A 12,659-nucleotide genomic window follows, 5' to 3' on the forward strand; every position below is an offset into this window, starting at 1 on the left:
CTTTTCTTCTTGCTGAATTCCTTATCAGAACGTACCTCGCTCGACCGCGTCCAGATGGCGCAACGACACTGGTTTATTGAACTCGCAAGACTTGTGTCGAAACAGACGCCGCTTACGGTCTTAGTAGTGCGAAATATTTATACTGGATGTAAACTCGGTTTTGAGGAGCAATTTTATTAGGTATAAACATCAGAAAAGAAACGCTTTGAAATTTTAAATTTGGAAAAAAGCATCCGGTGACGTAAAGCAGCACATACAAACATGTAAAGTTATAATCAAGACAAAATATGTACTGGAAACATAATCGAACTTGGAAAAAATTAAGATAACCTATATGAAGCCCACCGTATTTACTAACTTATTACCAGCATTGACTAGACTTGGCTAACTGTCGACTAGTCTTGGCTAATTCTTGGTTAATGGTGACCGTCGGACGCTTTCATAACACAGTAATAAAACGATACATGTGTACTACTACGCCTCTGCCTAATTCTATTATAAATGTTTCGCGCAGTACGATAATACCCCTTTAAAAAATTCACTCCAGATTTTGATTTTTTTTACCTATAATTTTTAGACGTGTTGGGCCGTGAGAGTTTCATATCGCGCCAACAAGCAGTTGTGGTAATAATCTGAAATATGATGGCAGACTGGGCGATTTGCTTGAAATGCATGGTACTTGAACCAAAGCGCGGAAGACGGGACACCAGAAAGAGAAGGCACTTCCAACGCTGCACTCGCAAACTGAGACTATTGGAAGAAATATTATGCTTTTTAAGTCAGATATTCATATGCGCATTCTCAATCTTTCTTCCATTAAGCTCAGTTGAAAGTACAGTGTTGTATGTGTCTTCAATTTCTTGCGTCCCATCTTTTGCGCTGTTGTTCAAGTACGGGTATTAATTTTCTTGGCACTCAAGCTATTGCGGTCGTACTGTCAATAGATCCGATTCTATATAGAAGAAACCCTTGTAATAAAACGTTGAGAGAATAAAGAACAAAACAAAACCACAAATGTAGCTGGAACCTTTCAACGTCGCCTAACTGGCCTAACGTCGTCGTTACTCGAAGCACGTACAAGTTGCTACACAAGGGTACGCACGTTGGGCTGGTTCTTTCGTGGTTTGAGCAAGAACAGCACTAAACGACTGGACCAAGGAAAAGCAAGGCGTGCCGCCGTGGTCTGCGTCCTGTCTATCGTCCTGTCGTTTAGCGCTGTTCTTGCTCAACGTTTGCTCATAATAACTGATATTTGCAGCGCGGACGACACGCGAAGAAAGAAAGAACGAGAATACACTGGCGGCATGATATGCCACGCGTTCCATTCTTCGTAGGTGGGTCACATATGCGGCAGAAACTGACTCATGATTTGCTAACAATACCACCTTCACTCGCCGTATAACATATTATATATATATACATACACATATTATATATATATACATACACATATTATATATATATATATATATATATATATATATATATATATATATATATATATATATATACATACATACATACATACATACATACATACATACATACATATATACATACATACATATACATACATACATACTATACATAGCTACATATATATACATACATACATACATACATAGATACATATATATATACATACATACATAGATACATATATACATACATACATACATACATAGATACATATATACATACATACATACATACATACATACATACATACATACATACATACATACATACATACATACATACATAGATACATACATAGATACATATATATATATATAAGGGGGGAGGGAGGTTGCTGGCATCAAGAACGGTCAGCCTTTATTCCACTGCCGTGACATGACCAGCACGATTATTCATAGTAAGTAACATGAACAGTTAGCTGGCGATACTGAAGTGCGTTTCGCACAGATATGCGATACTACCGGATAGTCGCAGTTGCACTTCAATCTACACCGCTGTTTTCTTATCTTATTATGTCGTCTCCTTTCATGGCTGCTTGCGCGGTCCTTATATACTCAAGCTCTTTGTTAATCTCCAAGTTTTTGCACCCGAGCAGATGTAGGCTCCAGTAGAATGTCAAAGATAACATGCAGCGCGTTCTGTCAGCGGTATAACACGTAAAACGAAATAAACAGTTCAGTAATTTTTTTTTTCACTCGAACTCGCGCGCGAAGGTTTTCTTCGACAGAGTTTCTCAGGTGCATGGCTAGTTGGTTCATGGACATTTTGGCAGAACAGCGCAAAATACGAGACTGAAACACACAGGACACAAAGCTGCGTTGTGTCCTGTGTGTTTCATTGTCCGGTGTTTAGCGATGTTCTGCCATAATTTTCTTCGACTTTCGTCTAAAATGATACGTGAGCACACATAGAACGCCACTCACCTGGTCCGAGCACCAGTACCAGACTCCGGCGATGGTCAGACCAAACACCATTCCCGTCCACGGCAGCTGAGAGTCCGATGCCGAGCGCAGCAGGTGGTTGTAGTTGTCGGGCACCTTGGAGCAAGACGTGTTGTCCAGGTCGAACTGCACGTAGCTGTTGTTGGTCGGCTCGGCGAAGGCAAAGTCTCGCATCAGCTTCTCGTAGCCACCCACTCGGATGAAACCTGCGCAGCACAGACAATACATTATTCATTTCACCTCATAATAACAGAATAATTTTGGCAATACCAAGAATTTTATGTAAACTGCCGTTTCGGAAGCAGCCTTGAGGTCGGCATGAAAAAAAATCCACACAAGGTCTCCTTCGGGTGTTGCCTAAGTGATGCGCAATCGCACAATTTTATCTTAAGTAGCAGCCTTTCCTAGAACGTCGTTTATTTAATTACGTTTGAAAAAAAAAAAGGTGCATAGTGCGTGTGTTCGGCCTATACCGTATTCACTCGCGTAATAGCAGCACTGGGTAACGTTGAGTAACGTTTAGCTAGTCTTAACCTTAAGTTCTTATAATAATGCAATTACCGCTTCTGATGAACTCGAGATATGATCAAGAAAAAAATGGGATGATCAGAACCGAATATCTACAAATTGAGCGTAATGATGATGATGATGATGATGTTCCTCTACACATGGCTCATACCCACACTGGGGGATTGGCCAAGAATTGTAGATATGAAGATTTAAAACTACTAAGTTAACACAAAAGACAAGCAAACATAAAAAAGAACTAGTGCAGTAATTATTTCTACATTCAGCCCAGACTTCGCATCCTAACTAGAAATTAGAATAATGAAATTAATGTGGTACCGAACGTCTTCTTTTTTATTGAGCGTAATGTCGCTCTGCTTCTACGTCGTCTAACTTTCATCCTCACGTCGTTGCGCGTACGCTGACGCTTTTTCTTTATGTTTCTGCGTTCACGCTGATGTGCCCACATATTGCAACCGCGTGCATTCCAGCGGGTTCATAACTCACTGCTCCAATATTTACGCAGCGTCTGCGTGAATTGCGCTCTTTGTCTTTGCTTTTTTTTTCTTTTAACTTTTTGAGAGCGAAAGAGCGACAGAAAGAGAGAGAGCGAGCCAAACTGCCGACCGAAGCGTTCGTTTCACAATGTTTGCGGCGTTCGTTGTGTTAGCACTGTTGGCGCGCGCAATCAAGCGCGACTCTATTTCGCCATGTGACCTTGCGTTCAAAGCCGAAAATCGAGAAGCAAGAAAAAAAAAGAAAGAAAAAATAAAAGCGACGCCAAAGCAGGCAAGGATGGCAAGAGAAGTAACAAAAAAAGAGATTTTTTTGGAAGTCGTACTTACTCAGCACCATGAGGACAAAGGCTCCCACAACAATGAGGATCGTCTGTACAAAGTCTGTCCAAATCACGGCGCTAAGACCACCTGCGAAAGATTTCAAAAACAAATTTAAAAAAAGAGATATTAGGTGGGTATTGCTACACTCCTTTTTCTTTCGTTCTGTTTGGCTGAAACCCTCGAGGTAGCAAAGCTGAACGTACGAGACACGCCATCGCCCGAGGAGCGGCCGCCATTGAAATGCCCCTCATCCAAAAACAGACTCAACGAAGGGCGCTAAATACGAGGACAAAGAAGTGACGCAATGGTGGTGCGTACCGGCAACGGTGAATATGCAGGCGATGGCCAGGAGTACACAGACGGATACGTAGAGGTTCCAGTCCAGAGCTTGCTTGATGAAGATGGCTCCGGCGAACAGATCCGCCTGAAAGAAATAAATAAACAAAACAATTGAAGAATGAGGAATGAGACGGTGTGGCTGCGGTACAGTGGTTCCATTACGTCGCAGATTTTTTATTACCAAATTTATTACGGTCTTTCAAATGGACAAAGGGTTTTGTCAAGTGGAAATAATTATAGCCTAATGACTTTTGTAAGGACAGCCCGAGTTGAATGACTGATTTGAGTGTTCTTATTTCTATTTCTCCCTTACTGAATTCCTTTTCACGTTGACGTCGCCAATAAATAAGTAAATGAAAGTTTCATTTACTTATCAAGTCATTTATCTTTTATTTACCGATTTTTAGGCTGAGGTAGAAGCGACTGGCTAGACTGCAGTGCGAGCGACTAGACTGAATTTGTGTGGCGTACTGAAATAACTTTACCGGATGACTGCCTTTCTACCAGTTCGAGTGATGTTTCGTAGTGACCAGGTAGTTTTAAGGTGTTCGGTATTACGGTATACATAAAGTGGCGCTTCGTTTAACCACAGTGCCTACAGGTACGTCATCGTGCTCCGTCAACGTTCTTGCCGAAAAAAAAGAACATTTTGGAAGGCAATGTATTCAGCATTCACCCGCTGCCGAAAATTTACTCCAGCAGCGAAGCAGAATACGCTTTGCTAATCTAAAGACTGCGTTCATCTGGTTAAGCACTCTGCAACTATGTGACGCCACCAACCGGTCAATCGCGCTTTCACATCTGCGGTAACCGAAAATCCGCGAAGCGCAAGAAGCTTGCAGACAAGCTGCCAAACTCTGAACTAACATTTAGCGAGTCGAATGACTTTGAGCGACATGATGGTCAGGAAATCAGTCAGCGTTGCAAGTACCTCGATATTACAATTAAAATAACTAGCACTGCAAAATGAACAGTTTTCCTTTGGTGGGTTATTTATCTCGCGTATATGCCTCCGTGGCAACCGACGCTCCGAACCGTACTGTTCAAGTTGTTTTTCAAGCACGACATGTGTGGCATTAACTTATCCACTGACTCACAACTGCTCGCAAAGCGGGACCCGGGCAGCTCGTATGAAAAGTTATTTTCCTTAATTGTGTGTGTCGGGCTCAATACGGCTGCACAACACATGCGTAAATACTGAAAGTATATTAAAGACGATAGTCTTTCTTGGGGAACTTAAACGCAGAAATTTTGGTCTGTCTTTCTGTCTGTCTGTCTGTCTGTCTTTCTGTTTGTCAGCACGTCCCCCGATTCAGCCAACCGGCCAAAGTTGAACCACCTGCTTACCGCCCACCCGTCTCGAACTGGTACGGCTGTCCATACTTGTGAACGTTGTCGATCAAAAAGTAAATATTACGCATATCTGAGGCGTAACATCATTTGGTAAGTATTAGGTGGTGTGTTCATTTAATATAAAATACATAGATACGCAATTTTAAAGACCTTGATGGCATGCGTTTAACGTTGAGACAGTAACGCGTTTATTAAAAGATTGCCACAGCTGAAGCGATCAGCGGTCCAAGCCGAGCAAGCGCGAGCGCCAACAACAACCGTCTTCGTCTTCTTCTTTCACAGGCGTTCTTGTCTGCGCCCTACCATGTTACAAATCACTCCCCCGCGGAAAAGGAGCCATCCTGGCGACCTAAGGAACAGGTACAACTGGTGGGTCATAATGCGGCTTCAGTTGATCGACGTGAACAGTCTCGCGGCCGCGACAACGGCGGTCCGTAGATGATTGAACAGGCTCAATAATATAGTTAACTGGGGATGCTTGACGTAGGACGCGGTAGGGGCCTTCGTACTTAGGCAGTAGCTTTGTGGAAAGGCCAGGAGCGGAGGAGGGAACGCGAAGCCACACCAATGTTCCAGGCGAGTACGACTGAGGAGGCAGGTTTTCGTCGTGACGGTCCTTCTGGCCCTACTCGCCCTACCATGTTACAACCCTAGTTTCTTTAAGTGCGCTGAAAATGCGACTGCGCTGAAACTTGTCTTCCTCCGTGCCCTCTGCACAAGCTCATGTTGTGTTTCGGTTTCGGTTCAGTGTTGCATTGTACGAATGACAGGGGGCGCCGCTCCGGCATTCCTGTTTTACCCAGGCGACGTGTAAATAAGACAGTTTGTGGAGAGTACTCGTTGAGTGCGGACGTTTCTTCTCCTTCGGCGCATCGCGCCAAACAGCGTGTTCGGGCTGGACGGCGTCCCCACCGGTCGCGTTGGTCACCGCCGGTCTTCGCCTGCCGCTGCGCCGGGACTACCAGCCCGCAATACAGCACTCAAGTTTCCCGACGTATTGCCAGATGGCGTCCATATCTCACGCAGCGCCTCTTCTATCGTCTTTAGACGACATTTGTAGCGAAGCACGCAGATACGCGGCCAATTTTTATTTCTCGCCAACTCTCCTAAACACGATACCGCTTACTGGTGGCTACCGCTTACTTTTTCTTTATCAGTCACTCGACGCAGTAGAAAGAACGACCTCTTACCGAGATTTTCGTGAAGATGGACAAGAGAAGGGCCAACACGGACAGGTAGACCCGTATCCGCTGGCCGCCGAATCTCTTGCGCAGGTACTCTGGCATCGTGTACACCTGAACAGCAGAAGAAACAGTGTTATAACAGAGGTTCCAATAAACGTGAACCCTAAAGCAAGTCGTTCTTCTTATAATTTTCAATGTGGTTCTGCAAGTGTCATCACAATGTTCAACCATTCTGATCTCCTGACTATTTTCGTATCTTAGAAAACAAAAAAGGAAGTGTGGATTACGTCTTGAAGATTAATTCACTTGTGTTCTTTTCGTAGAATGTTACCGCAACTGCGGAACATATTATTGCTTTCGAGATCATATGTACTACACATCTGGTACAACGGTCTTGTGGGCTATAGTTAATTCATACCTTGACGAAGGTTAAAACTGCGCGAAAACACTAGGACAGGTGGAATGAATGAACACAACACCACGATCGCAGACTGTCAGCTGTCTATTCGTGGCGATAAAAGCGTAGACAGCCATTTTAAGGTAGTTAAGCGAGCTAACATAACCTTGGCCTGTAAGTCTGCCCTGGAAAAATCCTGCGCGCGTAAAATGAAAACTAGCTTTACTGAGCAAGTTCAGCTCTTCCTTTCAGCTGGATAACCTCAAAATTTGCTCACAGGTGCGTGTGAACGCCTCTTGCAGAATCTAAAAAAGTAGCACAAAACAGAAAGAGGCCATGGCAAACCGCAAGTTATGCCCTAAATTCATCGTGTTTCGAGTAACACTAAACATGTGGTGAGCCGTTACGGTGTAAAGGTCGTCGTCCCAGCTTCGCGTAAACTTAGTAGGGTGTGTGCTCTTTTGGGTGACAAAATAGTAATAATTGTTGGGGGTTTTCGCGGATTCGATCCCGGCCGCGGTTGCCGCCTTTCGATGGAGACGAAATGCTAGATGCCCGCGTACTTGGATTTAGGTGCACGTTAAGGAACCCGAGGTGGTCGAAATTTCCGAAGCCCTTCGCTACGGGGTCCCTCATAATCATATCGTGGTTTTGGGACGTAATAACAATAATAATATCTGGGGTTTTCCATGCCAAAATCACGACATGATTGTTAGGTACGTTGTAGTGGAGGGCTCCGGAAATTTCGACCATCCGGTGTCCTTTAACGCACACTGACATCGCACAGTACATGAGCCTCTAGCATTTATCTTCCATCGAAATGCTAGAGCATTTATCCTCCATCGGTTTTATCATTATTATTATTATTATTATTATTATTATTATTATTATTATTATTATTATTATTACTATTATTATTATTATTATTATTAAACTTATTCTACCCCATGTTCATTCCTTCCACCTGTCCTCGTTCTTGCGGGCAGTTTCCATCTTTGTCAAAATACTACACTTATGACACGTCATTTCAGGGACCATGAACATGCTCAACCAATTCTCGCAGATGACACGTTGAACATCCCAGAACGTGAGCAGCATTTCTCTTTCCTATCTCGATTTGAGAGGTTAGGGTGAAGATCTGAAGGTTTCGTTACGACGACAAACACATCTGTTGGTCTTACAACCCGAGGACAAAGAAGACCCCGCTGCCGTTTTGAAAGCCCGCATTCTAAGCCTATGTTAAGGGCGCGTCAGGCCTCCCATCTCATGCCTTATGCACGAGAGGCGAGGCCTGACGCAACTCACAGTAAATCCCTCCGTGGCGTGCTAATGTGCTCGGGTGTAGTAATAATAACAGCGCAATTATCCACTTCTTTCACCGCCACTGTACGGCTGTGGCTTCGCGATTGCTCTCTGGATACCAGAGCGAGCGTATGATGTAGGTGACACCAAAAAACACTTACCCCTGAGGCGACGTAGACGGGGACAAAGAACCATCCCAGGATCATGAGAATGAAGACAGCCTGCAAGAAAAAGGTATATAGATGCGTAAATTAGCCAAATGCACAATCAACACATCAGTGAGAAAAATGACCACCGCATCTCTACTTGCAGCATCACAACGCAAAACCAGTTATTACGCTCAGAATGAATTGCGTTTATCGACTACTATTCGAGTAACACTGTTAACGAATACAAATTGCAGAAAATATCGTTTGTTGGCATTGCAGCCTAAGAGCTACTAGATATCGGAGAAAATTAAGTTGCGGAAAATGGTTTCTTCCGCTGGCAACAGGCAAGCTACAAAAACATGCCTCTACGACCAAGGTCTCCAATCTGCCGTTCTCTCTCTCTCTCTCTCTCTCTCTCTCTCTCTCTCTCTCTCTCTCTCATTTTTTTTTTAATTGTGGCAGTTCTGTTGTTACGTTCGCATTGTGGTGATTAAACCTGAATCAGAGATTTTGGCGGACTGACCAGTACATACATCCAGTTGGTTAGCGTTATCTCCTTTCGGTTGTTAGTCCCAGCGTTTTCGTTTAACCTAATTGCGTTTCAGCCTTGTTCAGAGCGGTCGATTACACATTGCACATCGAGCGATGCACACGCGCAGATGCAGGAATTCGCATCGAGCCAGACTCGTGACAGTCATAGTACTTGTTCTGCCATTGTGTAAGAATTTGCGTATGCAGGCTTGTATGCAGGCTTGTTATTTGCCATACGACTGACAAGGAACCCACGTAGTTTTTGTGTCAGTGGAATAACAAAAAATAAAAGATGCGACGCTATGGCCACATCGTTCCAATAGAGCAGGGGTCTCGAACACGCGGCCCGCGTACCTTTCGCAAGTGGTCCGCGGCTTCACACGGAATAAATTTTCGTGACTTTGCTAAAAAGTACTCGCATTATTTTCTCGCCTATTGCAATTAATAACGCTTTGTACGGGTAAGCTACAGAGACGGGACTACTCTCAAGCATTCTTTTTTTTTTTTCGTAAGGCACCCCATGCGGTCACTATGAATTGAAACATCACCGTGGAACGAAAACTGCATAATTCAAGAATTGTCGTGGAGATCTTAGTCATTGTGCAAATCAATATCGATATGTTTTTCGAAACCTGACGTCAAATCCCCTTCACAAATGACCCAGATATCTGATATGGGAAAGGCGTTCTTTCAAATGGCAACGCTGGGTGACATTTTGTTCAAATTCCCTCTGCACCTTTTTTCACCATTTCATCATTTATCGCGAGGTTAACGCTTAACTCGGACCAATGTGTACGTACGTTCAGTTCAAATCCCGCGATGCCAATGCCCGTAGCTGCGCCGGACCCGGCGAGACCGACGAAATGACCGCTTCCGATGTTGCTGGCGAACAGCGAAGCACCAACCTGTCGTAACAAAGAATATACGGTTAGCAAATGCACTTATAACAAGGACGTAATCCAAGGAAAAAAAACACGAACGGCTCTAAAATAAACTATTGACGGGCTGCGCAAGCAGAAAGAAAGCCCATCAATAGCTCAATATAAACCAACTAGTCTTCAATGAGGTTCTGGCTTTACATTGTTTCAACATGCGAAAATATGACATAACACAAAGGTTGCGTAAACAACTTGCAATAAACGAAATATTGATGAGGTCTCGGTATCTACTCACGGGTATCCAGTGCATGCTCCTGCTGGCCAAGAAGTAGCCACTCATGGAAGACCGACTGCTCCTCCATGATGACTGCGCAAAAAAAGAGACAATGTATGAATAGTTGAGATTTAACAAAGGAGTAGGATGTACTACACCGAGCACGGAGTGACTGTAGTTATATTGTAAAAACAAGAGTTATTTTATTAGGGTGCAATGAAGACATTACAACATGAATGACAGAAGTGATATGAGGACAATCGCAACGCATGCTTATGTGTTCGGCCGTCCCTTCAAAACTTTTTGTAGCCTCGTCATTGGTAGTGTAATTGGATTAAGCCTGCCCAGAAATGCCACACTGAAAGTGTGGCCTCCGCGATTAACTCCGGCAACGCGGACGGAGCGTTGCCGGAGCTAATGGCGGAGGCCACGCTGAAAGCTTTGTGAGTGCATTACTTTTGCGTTCTCACAGCACTGACGCAACGCAGCGCTTCAGCGCAACGCAGACGAATTGGCGAAACGACACAAAGGGGAGTTCATCGCATACTATAGTAACAACAGTTCAGGTGCGTACAACTGCACCGGGTAACAAAAAAAATCACTTTTACAGCACGTACGAACAGGAAGGCACAGGTACGATGTAACGAATGCACTCAGACACCATCACACACGACGGATCACTGATAGAAAAGAAAAAAAAAAAACAGATTAAGTTCGCACAGGTACTCGCATATCAGTTGGGAAGAAGTGCACGCGTGTCGCCGCCTTAGGCCGGCTCATATGATATTTGACTCTTTTTTTCGTGCCAGACGCTTTTAAAACGGCAGTATAGGAAATTCAATATTTTCCTTCCGCACCACAAAAAATCGTGTATGCCACCTTCTAAGGAACAGAAAGGAAGAAAAACTTAGAAATTCGACAATCTTTAAAACGTCCTCAGTTTACATATACCTTCGGCAAAGCGACAAAAGGGACCTGGTGATTTACATTCGTTGTTTCCTGCGCTATGTCTTTGACATTAACGAAAGTGAAGAAGAAAGTACAAAACAACAATACCTTATGTTTGAAAACAAAAATGTTAATCTATCAATGTTATAACAAATCGGTTTGTGTTTCATCTTCACTTTTTTTTCTTATATATATATATATATATATATATATATATATATATATATATATATATATATATATATATATATATATATATATATATATATGTATGTATGTAACGTCTAAAATGCACCGCAACAAACTGCGAAGGAGCACACACCTTACAACAGCACATTCTTTAATCCTTACATTACAGCACTTTCCTTAGAATTGCCCGACAACCCTTGCGACTGCGGTGTGCTGATAAAAACCCTCCATCACGTCACACCACACGCTGAACGCAGAGGGGCAGAACAATGCACCGCGACTGCTTTGTTGCAGCACGCGACAGACGCTTCAAGAGTAAAGCCGTGCCTTATTAGAGCGCAACGTGCAGACTTAAGTAAGTCTATGACGAAGTTGATTCAGCGAGAAAAGCGCCTACAACGCGTTCGTGGACAGGAATTTTAATGGATACGCTCCGCCTCTTCGGTCCAGCACCAGCAGCAACCTTCGAAGTAAAAAAAAAAGAAAAAAAGAACACGGCACGCCCCGGCTTATTTTCTTTCTCATTGCTTCAGTCTGGTGTTGGTTGTGTTGCAAGCGCGCGCGAGTTTTCCTCGCAGCCACCCAAGGTCGGGAGAACAGAACAGTGTCGGGCAAACGCGCCCCTCGCGCGAAAGACCAAGCGATTAGCACGTTAGCGGCTTGTCACTCCGCGGTATAATAGGCTTCTTTATACACGGTCAACTCGGCAGTTCTCGATGTTATACGACGCGTCGAGTTAAGAAAATAATGAGGTTGCGAGGCGAGGCGCCTGTCAGAACGTCATCGTGATACAGCTTGGCAGCAAGGTGGGCTCCGCACGTTGCCAATAGTATAACCGTAATGATTCCAGCTCACAACAACCACTTAACAGTATAGTCACCTGTCTACGCGGTGTCTTTACGCGTCATCTCCCCGGTTGCTTGTCAGCTCGGCGAATGGGTAAGGCTTGCGTATTCACGAAGCGCCTGCTGTTATGCATCACACGTATCATATGGCGAACACGTTTCTGTAAGATTGATAGTTCCAAAGTGAAATGGTGCAACCCACTACCACGAAGCGGCCGGGTATCGAGCAATAGCAGAAGAAAAGAATGTGAAAAAAAAAAAATTCCCGAAGGACACCTTTATGAATGAGACAAGTTAAAGTTGCGAAATATTATTCAGGCTTTGTTTTTTATTTGCCTTCATCAACATCAGAAAGCGCCATGCTGAACTTTCTGGCTCTAGAATATGGTGTGCACCCACTACGTGGGAAAGGCCAAGAATAATCTTCTAATTGAGTAAGCGTGTAAGCTTATATTTTTTCTCTCTGTTTCTTTTCTTCCTTTGTCTATATTAGAAAGTTGCACG

At 43.7% G+C, this 12,659-nt stretch overlaps 1 protein-coding gene across 1 annotated transcript in view; it reads right to left on the reverse strand.

Moving 5' to 3' along the window:
* Positions 1-12,659, reverse strand: part of LOC119389638 (sodium/glucose cotransporter 5) — a 54,575-nt gene that overhangs the window by 12,411 nt on the left and 29,505 nt on the right. Inside the window, exons 2-8 of the mRNA XM_037656994.2 lie at positions 10,195-10,266; positions 9,822-9,926; positions 8,503-8,562; positions 6,649-6,753; positions 4,085-4,190; positions 3,773-3,853; positions 2,403-2,626 (exon numbers count right to left, since the gene is read on the reverse strand). Coding sequence (XP_037512922.1) covers positions 2,403-2,626; positions 3,773-3,853; positions 4,085-4,190; positions 6,649-6,753; positions 8,503-8,562; positions 9,822-9,926; positions 10,195-10,266 — 753 coding nt within the window. The remainder of the gene's footprint in view (positions 1-2,402; positions 2,627-3,772; positions 3,854-4,084; positions 4,191-6,648; positions 6,754-8,502; positions 8,563-9,821; positions 9,927-10,194; positions 10,267-12,659) is intronic.

The sequence above is a fragment of the Rhipicephalus sanguineus genome, chromosome 4 (genome assembly GCF_013339695.2).
Source record: "Rhipicephalus sanguineus isolate Rsan-2018 chromosome 4, BIME_Rsan_1.4, whole genome shotgun sequence".
NCBI classification, from domain to species: domain Eukaryota; kingdom Metazoa; phylum Arthropoda; class Arachnida; order Ixodida; family Ixodidae; genus Rhipicephalus; species Rhipicephalus sanguineus.